This window comes from Pithys albifrons, chromosome 5, assembly GCF_047495875.1.
Source record: "Pithys albifrons albifrons isolate INPA30051 chromosome 5, PitAlb_v1, whole genome shotgun sequence".
NCBI classification, from domain to species: Eukaryota; Metazoa; Chordata; class Aves; order Passeriformes; family Thamnophilidae; genus Pithys; species Pithys albifrons.
Genome location: NC_092462.1, coordinates 10500692 through 10523511, shown reverse-complemented (window position 1 = coordinate 10523511; position 22820 = coordinate 10500692). Strand labels below are relative to the sequence as shown.

Sequence of the window (22820 nt, the reverse complement as noted above, 5' to 3'; positions counted from 1 at the left end):
TATTCAGCCTGGAGAACATGACACAGAGGAGACCTCATCAGGGTCTACAGATGGCGCATGATGAGGGGCAGAGGAGGGGCAGGCACTGCTCTCTTCTCTCTGCTGATCAGTGACAGGACTAGAGGAAATGGCACGAAGCTGTGTCAGGGGAGGTTTAGGTTGGATATTACAAAAAGTTTCTTCACCCCAAGACTGACTGGGCACTGAAACAGGCTCCCCAGGGAGTGGTCACAGCACCAAGCCTGCCACAGTTCAAGAAGGATGTGGATGACACTGTTTTTGGCACATGGTCTGGACATTTGGGGTGGTCTTGTGCAGGGCCAGAAGGTGGAGTCAATGATCTTTGTTGTGTCTCTTCCAACTTATTCTATGGTTCTAGGATCCTTAAATCTCTTAGAGAAATAAGGTTCTCTAAGTAAGTTTGTCTTGTATGACCTACATGAACTAGGGCAAAGATTAACAGTAACAGCCCAAGAAAGAGTTGTAAAGTTATCTTCTATGGATTTTAATGCATTTACTGTGCATAACTGAAGATAAAAATCTTGCAGATAAAGGAGATGAGCTATCATTGCTGCACATGGCCAGGGAAAAGCTGGCCTGCCAAGGAAGGATTGCTGCAATCTATGCAGCCGTACAAATGTGGTACCATCCTGTTTAATCATGCACTTGAAATTGGTCCCTATAAAAAAGACTAAGAACTCATGATAGCAGCAATAACAGGACAGTTGCAGATGAGTTGACAGATGAGTTGCAGTTATGCAGAGGAAATGCAAATTTCAGTACAAGGATTATGCAACCTGGCAGAGTAAGTACAGAGTAAGTCACCTTTATTTAAAAAAAAATGCTTGTACCACTCGAGTGTGGGAGGAAAGACTTGATGGCATCAATCAAGTAAACTCTAGAGAAGTAATGATTCCCAAATAGAAAAGGGTCTGAGACATGCACTGGGAGGGAGAGGATTTTGTCGCCGTCTTACACAGACTGTGACCACATAAGCAGTTGAGACTGAGCTGGTGTCCTGATAAGCATCACTTTGGACTGAATTATTTGCCTGTGAATGTAGGTGCTAATTAAAGTATGGAACCATTATTTTTTTCAGGGTAAGCCACTAACTATTAGTTTTAGTGTTTAACAAATACATAGCTAGAAACAGCAGAAAGACTGAATAGTCTGTTGAAGAAATTAATAGATGTACCCTTTTTGTGGCATCTTTCAGCAAAGTACATTAATAGTAAGTATTTAATATAATATACAAGGATGGCATTCACACTGATGACTTGTGTAATCATAAAAATACAAAGGAAGGCCTCAAAAAAATAATCCAGTCATTTGCACGGTCAGTTCATCAAACTGCAGAACAGTGGAAATTGCATCTTTCCTTCTGGTTTTATGAGAACTTCTTCATGAAGTGCAGTTTCAGGTACGCGATGGTGAGGAATATTAGTGACATGCAGGCAAGAGCCACATGGTTCTGCCACAGGCCCCAGGTACTTGCATCAATGCCTTGACTTTTCAGATAGCCATCTCCAGTACATTCCCTACAGATAAATACACACATATTTATAAACTTTGTCAGTTTGAGATACCTAGGAAGATCCCTAGAAGTTGTAGAGTGATTTCATGTGTATAGCAGGTCGGGCAAACATCAGCTATATATGACTGGTTTATTTTGTATTTGTAAGTTTGTTTTCCTTGTAGGAAGAGGAAATGGATTTTGTGAGGCTGTAAAATTGCAGTATGCGTGCATGTCTTTCAGTAAATGCAGATTGAAGGAGACAGAGAAACATAATGCCAGATATTACTAGTGTTATAAATATTAAATATGACAACAGGCAGAACGTTCTATGCAGCAGAATACAAAAACTCGGTCAAAACTTCATTTTCTATATAAAAACAGAGATTCTGCTGGTCATCAGTGCACATCTCTGATACTCAGACTAATTTCTAGGACTTTGGAAGTTACTGATGGTGGGATTCATTTCAATGTTCCACAATACTTACATCTGGTCCATCTGCTCAGAGATGAAGCGGCTTACAACTGTATTGTTAATGGTGCCACAAAAGTTCATACCCTTCAATTCATTGATTTGCAAAGCCTTTTAAAATAAAGGAAACAATGTCAACACAAATCAGTATGCAAAGGAATGATGCATTAACAAGATGACATATAATACAATTAAAATTTATTCTAAAAATTTGATGGTATCACTATTATGTTGGCCAAATTCCCATTTTTTAAGCTGAGCAGCACGCTTCTTTTTAAGAAAGGAATGTATGCAGCCTATTTAGCAGGCTTAACCACCTCCCCCAGGTTAGACTATTTCTGCACAGGCATAGTAAAGCCCGAATTTCTCTGCAAAACATCACCCCAGGCTAAATTCTCAACAATTTGAAAAGAAGCTTTAGCTTGGCAAGTTTTTGTTTGAGTGATGGAAAAGAGAAGAATTTCTATCTTTTTAAGTGAAAATATTGTTCTTTGCTTTGTCTTGTTTTTGTCCAGCTGCATTGCACTGAATGTAGTTGTTCAGTTGTTCTCTCCTTTGAGGTGTTTCCAGGTTACAGAAACGAGCTCTTCTAGACAGCAGTGGGTGCTAGTTGATGAGAAGCCTTTCTTGTTTCAAGACACTGCACTACATTCTGAGGTTGCTCTACTTAATTAGCCCTCCTTTTACTCATTAGCCCATAAAGTTTGAAGTTTCCTTTATCATGAGTAAAGATATTCCACTCTATCAAATCTTTTACAAGTCTGTACACAAGAAAATACATCACTTACTGTCATTCCATATCGAGGGATGCTTAAGTATTTGAGCCAGGAGAGCCAGGACAGGACACTTGTGAGATTGACCAGCAACCCAGAGAAAAGCTAGAGAAAAGAATTACAGAGAAGCCACAACAACAACAACAAAAAGCAAAGTACAAATTACATACTATTGTAATTCATTCTTCTCTAGCTCCTGACACTGCTTCTTTAGATTAAAATGAGTGGGAAAGCATTTCTAGAGGAAGAAAATCTGCCAGTGGAAGAACAAGGGAGAGGGAAGGAAAAATTTCTTTTACCCAGCTTTGGGCCATAAGCCCGGGTCCTTCTGAAATAAGTAACAGAGAATGCTTTATGCATTCAACCCCTGTTCTTCCTGGCAGGGGGTCCCACATGGGTTTGCATGAGCTGTCTGCTGCTCCTTGGGTGTGCAAAGGGTTCTGCTTTTGTGCCCTGAGTCTAAGGCAATGTGGATTTTGGTCGAGAGTTCAGCACTGCCTCATTGTTTATGGTGCCTGTCTCCTAACTGGAGCTGTTTGTGTGTTGTCTGGCTCTACCATGCCCAAATGTGGGCTCTACAGCTGAGGAGAACAGCTGGGGTAGTAGTGTCAGAGAGCAGGAGGCTGCAGATCATATGCTTAGCCAGACGTACTTGTCTTTTGCAAAGCTAAGGGCAAAAGAACAAAGTGTAGCTCTAGGAGGCTTTTCTGCTTTCAAGGCAGTTTGCTGGTTGCCAGAGCCACATAGAAGAGGGCAGAGGAGCCATTCTCCCTCCCCATCACACGAAATGCCCAAGCCCACCCCAGGTTCTTGTTCATTCAAAGGACAAATCAGAATATTCAACCACACAGCATTAGAATACTCAAATCAGACAAACCAGGATATTTGACATGCTCGCCCCCAACAGTCTGTTTGCAGAATTCAGCTGAACTCTGTGATTAGTAGGATTTCTGTATTTCAGCATTTTTAGGATTTCAGGATTCAGTCTAGAAAACTGAATAATGCTACTCACAATCATAAAAACGAATGTGATAGTCATGAGTAGGTTTGCTACAGCAACCACGCTCTGTCCTGCTGCAATGGCGAGTGCCATAGAAGTGGCTGTGTAGGACACCATCATAAGGGTAAACATCATTGTAAAGAAGGCTTCTACTGTTGGTTTCAAACCTTAAAGATCAGAATAAGAAGGGTTTCAGTATGATCCTGCCAAAAGCTCTACCATAAGCTGAACACTGTCCTGACTTCTGTAGTGTGTCCTGCTCATGGAATACAGTTTGACAGCATGGGCTACATCACCAAGACCCAAAACTGCTCTGGTGCTTGTGGCAGCCCTGCGTGTATGCCTTGACAATGGAAGACAGGAAGAATAAATAGTATGCCCTAAACTGCAGTAACACTGGAGACGGCAGAATGGGTAGAGGTTAAAGTACTGTACCCCACACATCCAAAATGATGGCTTCACTGTGGCTTCAAGTTGTCTATCCAAGGAAAAATTTCTAGTGCATTTCCATGCACAGCAGTTGTACAGCATTTCACGGCTTTCCAGCAGAGCTCTCCTAAAGGATCTACCAGACTTTTGGTGGTTATGGATTTGGTAGTAAGGGCTGTCTCACTCCAGTTTCACAGTCTGACAGCTTCGTGCTGATGTGGCCTTGTTTCCTATTCCTTAGGCAAAAACATCAGACCAAAGTGAACTATGATTATTTTTAAGTCTTGTACTTTCAGGCTTTTGGGACAACCCAGAAGGATGTCATCATCTGAAACCTTACTCCAGGAAAATTATCTGCTGTGGACATGTTTTGAGGATGATGTTTCATGGTGTTCTAGGGTTGTAAAAGTTGGTGCCAGCAACTTTCAAAGTCTGCTCACTAACTGGAGGGCATCTCACAAAAAATAAGCTGATATTAATTCCCACAATATTAAACCAAAACTTTTTCTTTTAGGCGTTCTCGCAGGGATTGGAAAAGTATCCTGTAAAAGTCATGGGAAGTTTAAGACAGCCATAGATGAAAAGGAATAAAACAAACCTATGCAATAATAGTCATGTCATGCTTTCTTCTAGGGACAGTAGAGATGAGGTGTCACAAATTCTGTGATGAATGCTTAAATCTTTGAAAGTGTTTCTTTTATGTACAAAACAACATGGTGTGCTAAAAGCAACTGGGAGTAACCACTGCCATGCCAATGTAGTGCTTCAGCCTATACAAATATCTGTGTATACATAAATATATATAAAATACTTGTTCCATGTGGATTTATTGAGGAGGTTGGGGGTTATAATGCAACTGTAGAAGACCATACTTGCCTAACATGAAGTAAACTATACAGGTGAAGATGATGCTTGGCATAGTCCTTATGGGTATTAAATCAGCTATTAGCTTTGCAATGAAATATGCAGATGTTCTGTAGTATCCACTGATATATTCATGTCTGGAACAAAGAGGTATGTACAGCATATCACAAATATAATCTCTAAAAACCAGTATGATTATTTTCACCTGGAGACAAATAAATTCTAGCTCAAACTGGAAAAATAATCTTTCATAGTTAGGCTATAATGCAAATGTCCAGTGAGCCACACACTATAATACTGGTGATATTTTAATATGCAGATGAAGTTGGATACTTGTGCACATGATTTTTAGTAAATGTACATGTCATGTTATCAAAACAGAGAGGATAAAGTTTAAACAATTTTCATTTTTATACCATGTAATATGCGTATCTTAAAGAATCCAGTTAGATAGTATTTACTGCCTTTACTAGCAAGTCACAAATTTACTAATCCATACCAAAATTGAATATTCAGGATGAGGTTTTTTCCTACTCTGTCAATAATTTTAATCTCTGAGCTATTTGCAATCACAGCACGTATTTAGGGGCGTTTGCAGACAGCTCGTAGGCTAGAAGAGCACATTTGCAATGAGCACTATCAGTGAAATAATTTGAAAACTCAGCATTAGGTGTACTTAAACAACAATTAGCTACAGTAGGGCAGACAAACTCACTTTCCAACAGTAGTGTCTGATAACGTTTTTGTATGTTTTACTTACATAAATATCTTTTTTTCCACAACAAAGAGTTCAATAGCTGAGATGCTGCTGAAACACTGGTTTGTGGTCAGAAAGAACATTGCACCCACTCTACAGAAAGCAAAACAGTGTTAAAAATTTAATGTAAATATAGTGTTTCCACTTCTGTGTTTGTAAATCCAACTGTAGTGCCTGAAGTTTCTCAGTATGTGACCTCCCATCCCAAATTCCACAGGAAAAGGCTTGTCTACAAGACTGAGTCAAGCCAGAAGTAGACACGATACAGTCAGTACTTGTTCTTGGCATGCAAGAATAGTCCATTCTCTGATGCAGGTTTTTTTATGTAATTTCCTGACATATTAAAAATTCTCAGTTTGTGAGACATTTGTCCAATGCAAACTGTGAGGAACTAAATAAGCAATGTGAGAAGTAGTTTTCACCTTTTCCACTGAAATATAAGGCACTTCATACTGAATTTAAAACTGGGCCATTTTGAAGAAAATGCTATGAAGTGTTTCAACACTAAAAACTCAGAGGTTTCAAAATTGCAAACTCATGTGTCAGGTCACATACATACAGCTGAAAAAATGATACACACACCAGAATACTTTGAAAATCTAGCTTCAGGTGCACCTTCTGACTTACTGCTGGTAAATTCAAGCATGTATACATTCAAGCATGAAACAGATGCAAGATTAAAGCTTTAAAGCTTTAGTTCCCTAAGTTTATGTGGCCAAGTCTGTACATTTTAGTCTTTATTCCTTGGGAAAATCTTTGTAGAAAATAAGTTGAAGTGCTGCCATGCTGAATTGAGCCTTTATAATGTGATGTTTGCTCTTCAGCATTTTTAGAAGACTGACTGGAACTGAAAAGTGTCATCCCACAGAAGCAGCATTACTTACTTTGTTTGAACTGCTTGTCCAGCTTCCAGCATGGCAGGGCAGAACTGCATCACCCTCTCAGTTCTGCTGGGACCTTGCTAAGGACCAGAGAACATCCTCACTTCCAAGTCACTAACAAAGGCTTGGCCTTACTTACTGATGTGAAGGGAAGCATTTGCTTTAAAAGGGTAGAGCTTTAAATCAAATTTATGAGTATCCCTTACCTAAACTGACTAACCTGTTCTGTAGTCCAGTGGAGTCCTCTTTAAGTCCAAAGAAAATTGCACCTACAACCAGTCCCAGAAAAGCTGTAACACACACCTAAATGGGAAAAAAAAAGAAGAGGAAAAGTATTCTTATTGCTTCAAAACTTCAGTAGTTTTTTTTTTAAATATGTAGCAGGTGAGTATAGATTGTCAAGAAGTATTTTCAGAAAAGAGAAAAGCTGCTCAAGCTGGGAAGGGGGTTGATGGGGTGTTAGCAACCTGGAGCTCCACAGTACTGTCAGTCTCAAGTCCAAGCGGTGTCTGAGACACCGCAGCTCGCCAGGGCCACCTGCCCGTGACAGTGGCCCACTGCTGCTGTCTCATCTGGTCAGGGCAGTGGGACAGGGACAGTACAGAAGCTTCAGCTGCTGCTCACTCCTCTATGGTGGCACTGGCAGGAGGCACAATCCTGCAGTGATATCATGGCTTTTCCATGACCTCCTGTGGGGCCAGACCTATGACCTTGTGGATCTGCTCCAGGAGTGCCAGGAGGATACTAATACTAGCAATGGGAGGAGGAGAGTAGAGGCTTAGTGAGCCAGGTTAGAAAGAGGGATCCGCAGCATCACATGCACCTCACCCAAACTCCTTTCCCCACCACAGTTCCAGTCATTCTTAGGTGTCATAATTAAGTTAATTAACATAACTGCAATATTTCTCCTCTTCCTACTGACACTTGACACCATTCATCCTCCTTTGGACAGTGACTCCACATCTGCTATCAAGTGACAAGGGTCACTTCAGCTCTAGGGCTGACCACAACTTTGCAGTGGGGGGATTTCTCTGCAGCCATCTCAAGGCTACTTTGAGCTGGGCAATCAGTCTTTCCTGACTGCCAGGCTGAGAATGACCATTTATTTTCATGTTCCACAGTGTGTAATTGCTAGGCTCTACCACATCTTGTGTTTGCAGTCTATAACACAAGATGACACTTGCCTCAAGGATGAAGACTTGTGAAAAGTGTGGATCACACTTTTCAAATGCTAAATGCAAATGACAAAAATCTCTGGAAAACTGATGGTATCAGGCAGTTCTGTCATCTTTAAGCCTGAGCAATGCATGAGTCCTAACACCATAAACCCCTTGATCCACCTATTGCTAAGATCCCAACAAAGCAGCAAATGTCAGGGATAATTCAACTTCTAAGCCAATTGCAGTGGAAAGCAGGGATCATTTCAAGACCAATTTGGAGCAGATTAATGAAAAAAAGGCTTAATGGGCCATGTACCACTAAAAGAATGCTGATCAAATCCATCCCTAATGAGGGTGGGGAGATAGAAAAGATTGTGAGAAACAAGTCAGAACTATTAACCTTGGGGTATTAGGAGAACCTTGAGAGCCTAATTCTTGTCACAAGGTCAAGCTTTTACAAAGCAATTATTAAGGATCTCTATAGTATCAACATACAGACACACACACATATTCAAAGCCTTTTAACCTTAGGAATTCTGGACTCATTTCTCCTCCCCATTGGTCATTTTTTCACTCTTCATAAAAACCATGATGCAGATAATTATATCTCTGGATCCAGACCAATTTTTCTACTGCCTCCTTTAGAATTGCTGAGAATTGGGAGTTTTGGTGGTACTGTGACTGCAGATTTAGCCCATGAATTAGGGGATTCCTGAGGATTAGTCACTCTGCAAAGGCCAGTCAGACATTCTTATTTTTGAAGGCTTTGAAAAAGTCAAACACTTTTGGTGTTGATTCTCCTGAAAAAGCAGCTCTAACTGGGCTAGTCATGTAGAATATGCTTATCTTTCATGGTGGGTGTTAGACCCCAATGTGGTCTTCATCACATCTTATCCAGAAGACATCATGGCCAATACAGACAGTCAAATGACCAAACAGCATGCACATTACGAGACTGTGAAAATATTTTTGAACTTGAGCCAACTGCCAACACTTCATTTTGTGCTGAAGGTTAATTAAGTATACAACTGTAGTCAGTTAACTTTTCCTGGCAGGTGAGAAGATTGGAGGCCAAACCCCATAACGCCAAGTCTGGACAATTAGAATGAAGTCTAAAGAATATTCTTGAGTAAATACGTGAAACTACTTGGGACATAATGTGCTCCTGGCCAGGAGCAGCAGAATACCATGCTGGAAAAGATCTTGCCTCCCAAAGTCTTTCAGTAGTCTAAAATTAATTACTGAACAGTCCTGCATCCTACTCATTCAGGAGCATTCAGGACACCTTTTAATGAATCAGATTCCCAGACCTTGAACACTCTTTCTTCAGATGGTTACTACAGTCAAATTATCAAGAGGCAGCTTGATATCCCAGTGACGTATCTAGTAGTACAGGAGTCAAATAAATTCAACATATACCACAAAACAATACATAAAAATAGCATTACCTGAGCTATGGAAGCTTGTGGGTTTCCTATCAGATTTTTAAATGCACGCCTGGACACCCATTTCAGCTGGTGAAGGAAGGAATTGGCATATGTGATTTGTCGGAAAACTGATTTTGTTTTCTTTTTATTTCCCAAAGAAATATTCTCTAATTGTGCTTTTGTTTCTTGGTAGTAGGTAGAGTCAGAGTATTTTTCTGCTAAGTGCTCAGCCAAGGTTGTATCATACTCAGTGCGTTCTTCAGTGTTCTCTGCTGAAAAGATTAAAAAGAAACATGATCGTGCCTGCAAGGGATGGGAAGGTTGTTTAGGAGTCAAGTCAGGAGAGTTATGTTAGGATGGGATAGTTACTGACGAGCCAGAAGAATTAATATGCACATGTAGTTTCAATGATTCATTGCCCTCAGTCTCACAGCATGCAGTTCAAAAGAGTTAGTATAAGACCAAACCTCTGTGTTTGTCTGTGCAGCCTGTCCCACAGGCAGCAGCTTCACAACAGCTTGACTGGATAAACCTTTATCTGCCCATAAAGTTTCAAAATAATAGAAATATAGTTTCTAATCAAAAAGTGATTTTTACACACATTTCTCCCCCCAAGGTTTCTGTAAGTGATCTGTTTCCCAGATGAGATAATCTTAGATTTCTCAGACTTTTAAAGCCGGGTAATCCTCCACGTGTCTGCTTCAGTCATAAATAAATTTCCGCAGGAACTCCTTTTTTCCTCAATTATAATCCAATGACAAACACAATATGTGTTACCAGCTACAGTATTTATCAGGCTCTGAACACGGCATTTTTGTAAAATGACAGTTGCTCCTTCGGTAAAGAAACAGTGAAAACGCGATTGGATGCATGGTGTATTCATTATTTCATTTCCCTTTTCATTCATGGGAAAAGAGAGTGTGCTATTAATAGGTGGCAGCAGAAAAGGAAGTAAAAGTGTGGTACTAAACATAGGTGAGATTTGGTTTGTTAATTTGGGGATAATTTCTGCCTTACCACAACTTCAGGGATCCATCAGGTTAACACTGGCCCCCTATCTCTTCCACCTCTTCCCACCCCACTCAGAGGAAGGAAAACACTAATTTCCTAACAGGTAAAACATTCTGTTAGGCAAAAAATACAAGTTATAACTGCATCAAATTATGTCACTAACAGGAACAACTGTCCTGGTTTATCATCTCTGCTTCTGCAGGACTTCAGCTGGTTTGCCTCGAAGATGAAAGAAGGTCTTTCATCTTCAAAGAAGGTGTTGAGAGTTAGCAAAACAGTTTCTTATATTCTCAGACATTATAATTTCAAGACAGGAAAATGTTCTTGCAGCTTTAACATCACGTTATTTGAGTGTGGCACAGATGTATACAGGTCAGTTTATGGATAGCAATGACAAATTACTAAATACCTATTTATGAGAGGCAAACTATTCTTGCACAGGAGGAATATTTTATATAGTAGAGCTGCATGTGAATTTGGTACTTATTAAAGGTTAATTATTTTTCACATATGAACAAAAAGGATTTAGGAAGTGTGTGTGTGGTTTTTTTTTTTTTCTTTAAAGCAACATGGATCAGCACTACATAACACTCACACATACAAACAGCCATACACTGTACAACAAAGTTGTTTCTTGGTTGACACCTGTGAGTGTTGTGTTGGACACCTCCCGGCAAAATACATTTTGTGATTACTGGGCTCTGCATTTCATACCTGTGTTAGCTTCATCAGTCTTGCTCATTGCCACTGCAGTGGAGTCTCCATTAATGATGTCCAGGAAAAAGTCAGCAGGGTTGTTGTATGGCTCACACTGGTAGCCTGTGGTGGCAGTAGCACAAGCCCTGAGTGATCATTTTGTGACTGGACAGAGGCTGCCAAGAACGCAATCACACACTGTGCCCACTGAACAGCCTGCACCATAGGCAGGGCAGGCTTCAAAAGGTCTGCACTTTTCCAAGGGATGAACAGCACTGCTGGGCAGCTCTGTCATTGAGAGCAAGGTGACAGCTGAGAGTGTGCCCTTCCCAACCCAAGCCTGGGATTTGTCTAGTTAAGATGCACCCAAGAACAGTTCATTAGAGGCCACCCCTATCATCCAGGCTCACATGTGGGTTAAGAGGTGAAACTCCCAGAGAAAAGCTTAGCCCGTTAAAATCCTGGGCTTGCTAATACATGTTGTGTCCAATTCTGACCCAGAGCTGTTGCCATTTTATTCAAGTTAGTAAAAACTAAAGGTGTTGTTGCAAAAGCTGTGCTCACCAATGGACTCGAAGTACCGAATGGCATGCTGGGCTGGCCCATGGTACAACACTCTACCCGCAGCCAGCAGTGTCAGGTTGTCAAACAGTCGAAATATGGAGTATCGAGGCTGATGGATGGAAAAGATTATTGTTTTTCCTTGTTTTGCCATCCTGAATGTGAAGAACAACAGAGATGTCAGCTTTGCAAGTCAATTCAGCCTTTAGATAAGAAAAATTCCAAGTTCAGTTAAATGCTGGTGAGGTTTGATTGACTTGACATGCCAGAGAGGGGAGGAGGAAGGACAAAAAACGAAAAAGAAAATATTCAAATCATATTTGTAGTGTCTATATGAGAAAAGAATTCTCACTTTGGAGAGAGAAGTCATACAGCCCTTTTCCTACTCCTTTTGCAGACTTGATACACTGGTAAACAATTACAGGTCTGATTTCCTTATTTGCTCATTCTAACTGTAATTTAAGTGAAATACAACTAAGTATAGCAGAGTGGAGTGTTGAAAACAAGAAGCTGCTTCCAAAGCCATCACCTTTTCAGTAGCAACAGAACAGCATTAGCAGTGCTGGCATCAAGACCTGTAGTTGGCTCATCCAAAAACAAGATGGCAGGATCAGTGATGAGCTCCATCCCAATATTGGTTCTCTTCCGCTCTCCTCCAGACACTCCGCGAGTGAACTGGGTGCCAACCTGCCACGAAGCAAGAAGATTGTCTCACTTGGCCTGATGAAAAATCCTTGAGTGAACAGCATCCTGGGAAGAGTTGTAGGAAATTTTGGCCCTACTCTAAGGAACAGATGTAGGTGTTATCTCACACACAGGCTGTTTCCTGATGTTAGTATTACTTAAGGTGTTCTTTTTTTTTCTCCAAACACAGACTACCTTTCCCTTTCCCTGCAATGTAATAGCATAAGGCAGCATCAGCACGGTCTGTAAAGACAGCCATAGAGAAATGTTACTAATTATTGTAACACTGGAACAGTCTGTTTAAATTAATCTCTTTTTTATCTGCCATACAGAGCTATTTGGCTCATTAAATAAATCACTTAATATTTCCTCCTGATTTAAGCACCTTACCTTGGAATCTGCCACTTTGCTCAAACCCAGTTCCTTGATGATCTGATTCACTCGTTCTTTTTTCTCCTGTTCCTTCACTGACTTTGGCAAGCGGAGTGCTGCTGAGAATGTCAGATTTTCTCTTACAGTCAGGGTTCCCATCACCACATCATCCTTCATTAAAGAAAAAAAAAGTAGATATTTGGCGATTGTTTAGCAATTTCTACTTACTCCTCCAAGAACAGCATCTACCTATGTTTTATGCTGTTCTTGCATACATTGCTACATGACAGTAGCAATGGCCAGAACATGTGGTAAGGTGCATCTTCCAGTGCCTGTGTCGTGGCAGAGTGTTGATTTCATGCAAATAATTGTACTTGACTTAATTCATAAAGCAGCGTAATACGGGAACATCCTCCACCATGTATGATATGAAAATGCATAAATAGCAAAGTATTAAAAACTGTCCCTTATGTATTGTCACCTTATTCAGTTTTTTGGAGGTGTCGAGGGAGAGACAGGGCTGAAGGGACCTAAGGAGCAGCTATAGCTCAGGTCATTATCACAGTGTGTTTGCTAAGGCAGCCTCAGCTTCCTGCAGGTGAGAGTGGGGAGAAAATATGGAAGGAAAAGCGAGGTTGGGTCCCTGTGAGTAAGGGTGAAGGTTTCCCACACTTGTGTTAGCAAAGGAGGAAGAAGGGTAGGTTTCTTAGATGTTTTCTGCTTGTCTCTTGCAGAGGGCATCTGTCAGATATAGGAGTTCTGAGTTACCTGTGTTTTGAGATACCCCCCTTCTGATACATGCTGATAATACTTTTATAGTTTTCATAGATGCACCTCTTCAGGCCTTGACAGCTTTGCGAGCTGCTGAGCATGGAGAGTGAAGATGGGAAAGAAATGGAAAGAGGCATGTGGTTTTCTTTCTTTTGTCCTTCCTCCCAGCCCACCCTGGCAGGACAAAGGTTTTCTCAGAATGGGACTTAGTGGCATTGTCACTGGGCAAGTGGAGGTGCCAGCTGACCACAAAACGTCATACTTGGAAAATGCTCCATGCATATTGGTAGCCTACATCCATGCCCCCAAGAGCATTAAGGAAGGAGACTTAAATACAAAGCACAACATTTTTTCCCAGCAAGGGTAGACGTGTGGAGAGTTGCTACAGCAACAGCCTTGATTCTTGGATCAAGGTAAGGTAGTTGCAACACAGCAGCAACTTTTTACAATAGAATGGATAAAGTGATAAAAATTACCTACCTGTACTACGTACCCAGAGGTACATTTAAAATTGGCAGGCTGAGGAGCTCCATTGATCAAAATGTCACCAGAAAGCCCATGGGGATCCTTCCTTGCAGCCAAAATGTCAAGTAGCCTAGAGGAAAAGTTGTTTACTTTGTCAGATGAGCATGCAGGAGGTAAAGATCTCTGAACTAGAAACCCACTTCATGAAACAAACAGCTACAGAAAAGCAGACCATGTCAAACATTTGCAACTTACAAAAACCCCAGCAACTTTTAAGGACTATGTTTCTTTTGTCCTGGTTTCCTAAGGAAATGAGATCTGAGCAATTTCATGTCTATTTTTTCAATAATTTGAGCTTAACCTGGAATGATGCATAAAGACCATTTATCAGCAAAGTGTGGACTAAAACTTTGCCATATAACCTGACCCTCTTTTAGAATTCAAGTATTTCTCAGAAATCAGTGAGATCTGCACAGACCTAAATAAAAACATGATTTTTTACTGAAAATATTGCCCATTACTGCTAAATGTGTGCCGTTTTGTTTTCCTCTTGATGTAATTTCTGTGTAGGACAAAGAGGGCACTTACGAAGATTTACCACCGCCAGTGGGTCCCAAAATTGCATTCAGTCCTGGTCTCATGATGCCACTGTAAGAAAAAAAACAGATTTATCAAATAGATAGAGTGGGTTTATCTCTTTTACTGTTTCAACTGATAGGCTGTGTAACTTACTTCTACAATTACCTCCTGCATCCCATTAATTTTGGAATTAATGAAGCTGCCTGATCACAAGCAATATTTATAATCAGTCAAACTCCACCTTAATTTTTCTTCTTAATTCAAGAAGAACTAATCTTCATATAATGAAGACAACATAGAAACATGAGCAAAATGTAGCAAAATCTGTATATATATTTTTGCCCTATGGATCTCTACAAGTGAAGCACACATTTGCTTTAACTACATTCAGGTCTAAAGGTATTATTCTCTTAACAGAGAGAATAATGGTCCCTGTAGACAAAACATAGAAGGGATTTGTTCATACTTAAAACTGCAGTTGAGAGTTTCTCTGTATCTGACATTAAGTCACATGAAAGTCAAAAGCCAGATAGAAAATGTTGCAAATTACCAATGTCAGTCAATTGAGTTAACATAACATACAGCTCTTGAGGAAAGTAGGAAAGACTTTATGAGCTCATGTTTAGGAAACGTGAAAATTGCATGGGCAAAGGGCAGAACAGACAGAGCTACAAAAAAGGTCAATATTTATTATAGAAATTGAACTTAGGGAGCTGAAAGTCATGGGTGACTTGGAATGGCATATTGTATAAGTATTTGCAACTTAGTTTAACTACTGAACTGTGAATGGGCAAACTTTATGCATTTATTATTGAACAAAGGCCATAATGACATGATTCTTTTACTGCAGTAATGCTCAGTGTTGGGGAAAAAAACCCAACCCAACAAAAAAAACCACTAAAAACCCACAAAACTTTAAATCTTTAGAATTAACCTAACTCTCACTTACATTACTGTCTTACACCTTTTAAGTTAAAAGCCCCGAGATTAACCTTTCCAAAGGCCACCTTAGGGAAGGAAACACAACCATCGAGAACAGGCTGTTGATATCTCAGTTAAACAGCACAACACAGTGGGAGAATTGCCAGGTAGGGTAGAACCACCAGAGCTGGCTGGTGTGGCCCCGTGCTGATAGCAGCCAGCAGGGCTATACCCCCAGGTCCATGGGAGATGATGTCCAGCACCATGAGCTCTCTGGTGTAAAGGCTCAGCTCTAGACACTGAGTACCACTGGAGCCTAGCAGGAAGCTTAAGCACAGCTGATAGCAAACACTAAGCAACCACATACACATATAATTTTTCTAAATCTTGGTCAGATTCTGCACATTGTGCTTAATGGCTCAGGGGCATGAGTGGACTCAACAGTCCAGCAGAAATAAAGCATACACATACTCTAAAAAGGTTTAAGTACGTACTTGACATCTCTCAAAACTTCTTTAGTGGCTGTTTTTTGACAACACAGGAACCCAGTCTTTGTGTTCACACGGTAGGAGATGTTGTAGAAAGTGAGCACACTCCCTCCCCTGCCAGCTAAGTCCAGCGAGGATGGCCTTCTGCTGGGTATGCCATTTGTATTCGGGTCTGACATCTGAATGCATAGGTGCGGCTGGTCTTCTGCCATCCTTCCTCTGGAAATGAAAAGAGAAGTAGGGTAAGATTTGATTAGGTATGGAGAGAAAGATGTGTCTTTTGGATCCAGTGTTCGGCACCAGACCTATGGTGAGCCTTGCAGATGCCCACCCGGGTCTCTCTCTTTTGGATAGAAAGTTTGGGTCCTGTGGGCTCAAACTTTGATATGATATGGAGCTGATGAGGAGCCAGGTCTGCCCTATTGCTTCACACCTCATGCAGTGTTAGGATGGTCTGTTCTGGTGGCTTGATCTTGGCTGGCCACCAGATGCCCACCCAGCTGCCCTCTCAGATGAATATCTGCTTGGGCACCTGGACCACTTTCTCCTTCTTCACTGTCCTTAGTGTCTGGACAGCTGTTTCTCCCATATTTTTCTCCCTTCTCTCTCACAGATGCTGAACAGTATCTATTATGCTTTCTTAGGTTTTTAGAGAGGCTCTGCCAGCATCACTGACACACTCAGCTTTGCCAGTGGTGGGTATGCTGGCACCAGCTGGAGGTGGCTGTGTCTGGCACAGGGCAATCCTGTGTTCTTTCTCACAGAAGCTTCCCCTCCAATACCTGCCGTGTGGCAGCACCTGGACACAGGCACCAGCTGTGTCTGCTCTCCAGGTATGAGGAAGTAGGTACATTTCACAGTGGCACCAGCACAACATTATGCTCTTTCTGGAGGGCTGCCCCTGGCAGAAAGGTCTGTACTCATGCTGCACACTTGCTGGAAACAGCGAGCGCAACAGGTGACTCACTGAAAGATCAGCTTAAAATTATTAAGTTCAAAAGGACTTGGCATTTTGTTTGTCTGTTTGTAAGTTTTGAATGTTCATAGAGCTGGCCCATTAGGTACTCTTTTAAAGAGATGGTTTGAAAGTAGAGTTGGCCCATTAGGTACTCTTTTAAAGGGATGGTTTGAAAGTAGAGCTGGCCCATTAGGTACTCTTTTAAAGGGATGGTTTGAAAGTAAAGACACACCTCCTACCTGTAGTGCTCTAGTGCAGTGGCAACAAAATCTAAAAAACTGCTGGGTTATTTTTTTAATCAAAATAATTTTGACAAGGCTATAGGAACATGGAAACTGACACTGTTGCCAAGTTATTCTGTTCCCTGGATTTGATTTCCATGTGAAAAGTAGAAGGTAGTTGTGGAATAAATAAAATTATCTCCCTTGTCAGCCAAGTTCCTGCCTGTGAGTCATCCACCTGAAGCGTGGGGCATCCCTGGCTATCCCCAGGCATGCAGACCTTTGTCCCCTTTGTGCTTCCTGAGCAGCACAGGGTCATTTAGGTGAGAGGTAGTATCTAGCCTCTCTTCATGTATCATGTTGACTCATCAGCAACTTTAATTGTCACTATGGGAAATGTTAGCAATGCATTAGTTCATGGGAATTGAGAGGGTAGATGAGCAGCTAGGAGTTCTGGAATGACCAGTCCCATATGTCAGCATTGTTACACTGCTTAAGCAAAAAAAAAGGTAAATTATGAGACCATTTCAGTAATGTTGAATGAATTTGAAAGCAGTTAATAAAAAGCCTTGAAAAAAAAGTAAAAAAAAAAAGCCGTTTAATCTAACAGAGTCATACGGTCACATAAAACCTCCAAGCCCTTATCTTGTCAGTTTCCTAAGGCTGCTTGACAGACAGCTGAATTCTCTGGTTATCAACACAGCAGAGCCACTGGGAGCCCAATGTTCAGCAACAGGTCTGTCTGCACGTAAAGGCTGGTTCATTTGTCTCGCAATTACGCTATCCCAAATCTAGCCCAAGCTTGCCTCTTCTGAAAAATTGCAGTGTTCTGTGCTGGTCTTAATGTTTTAGTAATCAGTCATCTTGGCTCAATGCAAAGAAACTGTCTTCCAAATATTATTATAACAGCACAAGCTTTAATTTAAGCTAAAACGGATGAATAAGTTGAGTAAGTTGAACATGAATTAAATGGATGATTAAGTTGAACATGAATTAAATGTGCAACACTTAAATTCTAGAGGTCTTTTAATGACACACTGCCTATGCTTTACTTGTGCCAGAGAAGACTGACCTACCTGCAGAAGGGCACCTAATTTTATAAGGCTATTTATAGAGAAGTTTCTGGTCTAATATGGCTGGACATCAATCATTGCCATTTGAAATGATGCTTTCTAAGGCATCTTACATGCTCTCAAGGTAAGTTAGAGATGTGCATGCAGAACTGCAGTGGGAACTTTTCACTTAAAGGCTCACCATGGGTTGAGTAGATGTTTGCTGCGCAAGCTACCAACCACAGAGTCAACAACACAGGTAGATACACAAAATCCCTTGAACTGCTGGATAACCAGGCAGCATAATGTGAGTGCAGAATTCGTCAGGAAACAGTGTGACTCTGACCTTGATATATCAATGTATCTATAAGGTATCTAGATCAGTATGTGATCAGCTTGATCACATATTTTTCTCAGCTTTACTGATGTAATGTTATGAACAAATGGGGAAGAGTGAAGTGGACTTGCACCTCAAGCATTATCAACAGAATAGCTAAATTCCTCTTTGTTTAATTTGATTTTGTGAGGCTTTTTTCTGAAGAACAGCATAAAAACCTAGCTCAGCACCCACACTGAAATTTCAGAAATCCTCTTTATTTAACAAACTTTTAAGAATTAAACAGATTCAATCTTCCAGACTCAACGAGACAGGCAGACAGTAAGCCCAGAATCAGAAACTCTTTTCATAAATACCCGATCATGTTGCTTTCTTAAGAACAGTGAGTATGTCAAAGTCAAATTTACCAATCAAGTTACTATGAGACTGTACACATCCTTGCAAATATGTGTGCAGAAGCTAGATATATAAATCAGTTATGAGAAGAATTACACCTGTTCATAGCAGACAGTCCCTCACTGGCTATTTAGTAAAGCTGTTGGCAGGAAATTTCCAGTTGAGGAAGGTCTGAGTCTGCTGACTGCCCATATTGCCCCTTAGGAAGGCATTGGCTACCAGCAGCTCTGAGAAGCGGCTGGATTCAGGTCTCACTGGACCTCTAGTGTAAATTGGCACAGCCCTTCGTGTCTGCAGTACACTTGTGCTACTTGCAGGGACAGGATGGGGTGCTGGAGGTGGAACATGTGGGAGGTAGATTTATCAAAGTACAAAAGATCTATTTCAGATGTGAGGTTAATACTGAAAATAGCCTTTTACATTTGCAGGGCTGCTAGAATTTACTGCAGAAAGAAAGGGCAAAACACTCCTTCCCTTAAAGAATGCTGTGTGACATCTGTGTCAGCCACTCTCTTCTCAAAGGTGCACAACCATTGCAAGGTCTCCATCACAGCAGCTCCTGGGGATGGCAAGATGAGAGAGCTCTAGACATGCTGGTGGGAAGGGGCCTGGGGAACTCCTCTAACCCAGCTTCTCCCTCCGAGTGGGACTGTCACCAACACGAGATCAGATCAGCTGTGCCTTTTGCCTGGGAGATTTGTGGAAGCCTCTGAGAGAGGCGATCTGGATCTCAGCTAACAGTATGTTGGGAGAAGATGAAGTGCTAACAGTAGAAATGATACACGTGTGCTAAAAATTAGGCATTTGATTTGCTTTTATTTTTTGGAGACTTGTTTTTCTCTGTGGGGTGAGGACTTGCAGTGAGACAACCAGTTCCGTATTTTAAAAAGCAACCCTTCCATTTCTGATCTAGCAGTAAAACTTCACCAGAGGAATACAGGGGCATGCTCCTTTACAGCTAATATAATTGTAGGCTGTTTGCAATTGCTCCCTAGGAATGGATTTTTTTACAATATCACAATTTTAAATTGTTTAAAAAACAATGTATTATTTTTAATGTGACATGCAGCCATAAAAGATTTTAGTCACAGAATATGCAGGAAAAAGAAATAATCATGACAAATGTTGCTCAAATCTATTTCTATGCAAACTAATTTCTACGCAAACTAAGTGAAGTTTCCTAGATTTCATTGCCAATGGCTTATGTATATTTACTTTGGATTAGAAATGAGCAGGAGATTCAATGACACTATGTACTGCCTGCTGTATTCAGAAATATTTGTTAATATGATGTCCTGTTTCATACCTTCACCATATCAACCCTGAGTATAATGCACTTTTTCATCAGCAAAATACAAAAGTTATGAACTCTGAGAAATTTACAAATTTGTTTTGCCAAATAGTTCTAAAATATTTTTATTGCCACTTATTTCAGTGTAATTTCACTTCAAGCCTAATGGAAAGTCCTTTTTCTTCAGAGATATTTAGTCTCAGAAAATTTCGTTAGGAGACGAAAGCATGGGATCTAGAGATCTAACCCTTTATTAAAATCAAAATGAAACTATTTTCTTAAAAACTACCATGAAATCTCTTTTCTCACTCTTTTGATGGACACAATATCAAACTTGCAGTACAGTCGCTTTCCTGTGTATTCTTCTGAGACTTGTAAAGTACAAAGTCTCATTTTTCCTACATACACAGAGGCACTAAACAAAAGCATCAAACAACAAAATGTGGTACAACGTTCCATTGACTTAAACTCACTGGAACCACAACAATACCATACCTGGAGTCTTTCAAACCATCTCAATAAACCTATATGTATGCCTTAAGATATATTGCCTATATAAAAAGCCAAGGAACATTTGTTCCTGCCAGTCTGCTTGCAAAACTTTTGGCACGGGAGAGATTTGCAGTTCAAATAGGAAAAAACCCAATACTAAACACCAGAATTATAAGAGTGGTACTAAAATTATGAATAGCAAAATTCAGAAGGGCATTTTTAAAAATCCAGGCAGTTATTCAAAGTACTGTATCTCTGTTGAGCATAAGCATTGAAATTACATAAGGAAGAAGAATTTTAGAGACACAAGAAGCTCTCAGCAGAGTTTTCTAAGGGAAGCTGCTCAAACCTTTTTTAAAAATAGTCTTTTCAATTTTTTCTCCATACTTGAACATGCCACAGAAACCCCAATTAAGTGTGCTGTTATTTCTCTCATTTTTAATGGGTACAAAGTTTAGTTTTGCAACCAGCAAGCTGGAACAGTACAGTAATGTGCATTTTGGACTTAAGACATATAAATTCACACAAGTTCTAAGTATACCTTTTTCCCTCTTTAGTTGCATGCAGTTACAGGGACACAGACTGGCCAGGGCATGGATGTGGGGATGCAAAGAGGGCAGCATAGCCTAGTACGGCCAGCTCAGGACCATACAGTCCTCTTTCTCAGGAACACGTGTAGAAAATTAAACCCATTTGAGTAAATAAGGATAATACTATTCAGGCAATCTGTAAGTTAATTGCCAACCGACTTACCAGGGATTTGTAACCTACCTTCCATGAAAGGAGCCCTGTGTGTTAACTGGGGACTGAGCAAGCAGTGCACTGTCTGTGCACACATTTGCACGCACGGTATCAGCAACACATTAAATGTGCTTGAGGGAACTCCATGTCTGGCAGTTTCTGCAAAATATTCCAACTTTTCCCCTTTTTACTGATTTGAGTTTAAGCCTTGAAGCTTTCCCCCTGCCCTCCACTCCATTTATAAAACATATTTTCATTGATTTCTTCCCTTCTCAATAAAATCCCTTCAAAAGCTAGGAGAAGGTAGGCAGGCGTTTCGCTGTGTTTTCCTTGGCTGTTGGAGGAAAACAGCTGCTGAACATAATTCCATAGCGATGGCAGTGTAAGCAATTCGTGGACAAGGAAGCCACTACACCGAGCTAAATCTGTATCAATAAAAGGGCTGAACTGCTGCTACCGACTCACTTACCAGCAGCAGGTCTGGGTCAGTGCTGCAGGGCTGCTGAGGAGGCAGTAGAACCGGTGTAAGAGAAGAGCGTGGTCCGTTGGAGCACAGCCCCGACGGCTCGCTCAGCTCGCAGGGCAGGGCAGTCCCACCCGTGTCATCCCTCCTGCTGCAAAACGGCCGCCAGCTGGGAGCGGGTTCCCCACGCTCTGTCACCCCGGGGAGTCTCCACCCTCTGTCTGCACGCTGGGGAAGCCAGAGGGCTTTGTGGGCAGGGCAGGGCCACATCGAGCAACCACTTTCACCTTTTCTTTTTTTAGCTGAACAAGTCGTAAACTGGAGCGCAGCACCTCGTCGGGAGCTGCCCCGACCCAACCGCGTCGTCAGCGGTGACATCTGAATGAAGTGAAGCATCCCCACCTGCCCGAGGCTTGCAGCAATGGCCGAGGCTGGCAGAGCTGTCGGCGTGGGATGAATGCCAGTGTGGAATGCCGGACAAGGCTGAGCTGGTTGAGAAACTTTCACCCGCAGCGTCCTGAGGACAGGTACTATTTTGGTATGTTTTTCTTCAGTGCCAAATACCCGCAATAGTGAAAAGGCTTTTCTGAGCCCATCAGAGCAGGGTTTTTACAGAATATGTGAGCATATCATCGATGCTGTGGAAGGACCCAGAGCTGAGGCAGCCTTTGTTATACAAGGCAGGGGCATTGGTCCCTGGGTGAGGCCACTGGGCAGTGCAGGCCACAGCTTTCCAGGAGCTGTGCTAACATTTGGAGCAGTATCAATGATGGACATACCACTTCTCCCATGTGCTCCCTGACACAGTTTTGCTTCCCAGGACAGCTGTAGCTTCTGAGCCCAATAATTCCAAAGATAAGGTTGACCAGGCTCTGGAGGATCCTGAAGGAACTCCTTCAGTTCAGTTGGCCAGGCTCTGGGGGATGCTGAAGGCACCATCTAGCATTAGTGCTCTGCCAGAGCTCTGACAAGAGCACAAGCCCATGCAGTCACAATCGTTGTCCTTGGCAGATGATGCAGGAAATACATGTTACAGATGGTTTTC

General features: G+C 41.3%; 1 protein-coding gene across 1 annotated transcript; it reads right to left on the bottom strand.

Moving 5' to 3' along the window:
* Window positions 1–1021: 1021 nt before the first annotated feature.
* Window positions 1022–21916, bottom strand: ABCG2 (ATP binding cassette subfamily G member 2 (JR blood group)). Its single transcript, XM_071555094.1, has 16 exons — window positions 21782–21916; window positions 15831–16043; window positions 14425–14484; window positions 13852–13966; window positions 12619–12771; window positions 12074–12231; window positions 11548–11699; window positions 11002–11106; window positions 9298–9548; window positions 6910–6992; window positions 5812–5901; window positions 5064–5188; window positions 3771–3925; window positions 2774–2863; window positions 2002–2096; window positions 1022–1538 (listed from the first exon to the last, which is right to left on the bottom strand). The coding sequence occupies exons 2-16, from the start codon at window positions 16034–16036 to the stop codon at window positions 1388–1390; spliced, it is 1989 nt and encodes a 662-aa protein (XP_071411195.1). The 5' UTR covers window positions 16037–16043; window positions 21782–21916; the 3' UTR covers window positions 1022–1387.
* Window positions 21917–22820: the final 904 nt, after the last annotated feature.

Coding starts and splice junctions, on each gene's coding strand:
- ABCG2 (XM_071555094.1), bottom strand. CDS start 16,036: ATGGCAGAAGACCAGCCGCACCTATGCATTCAGATGTCAGACCCGAAT. Junction 11,700..12,073: donor GTTCTGTTGCTACTGAAAAG/GTGATGGCTTTG, acceptor CTTCACATTCAG/GATGGCAAAACAAGGAAAAA. Junction 6,993..9,297: donor CACAAGCTTCCATAGCTCAG/GTAATGCTATTT, acceptor TTTCCCATTTAG/GTGTGTGTTACAGCTTTTCT.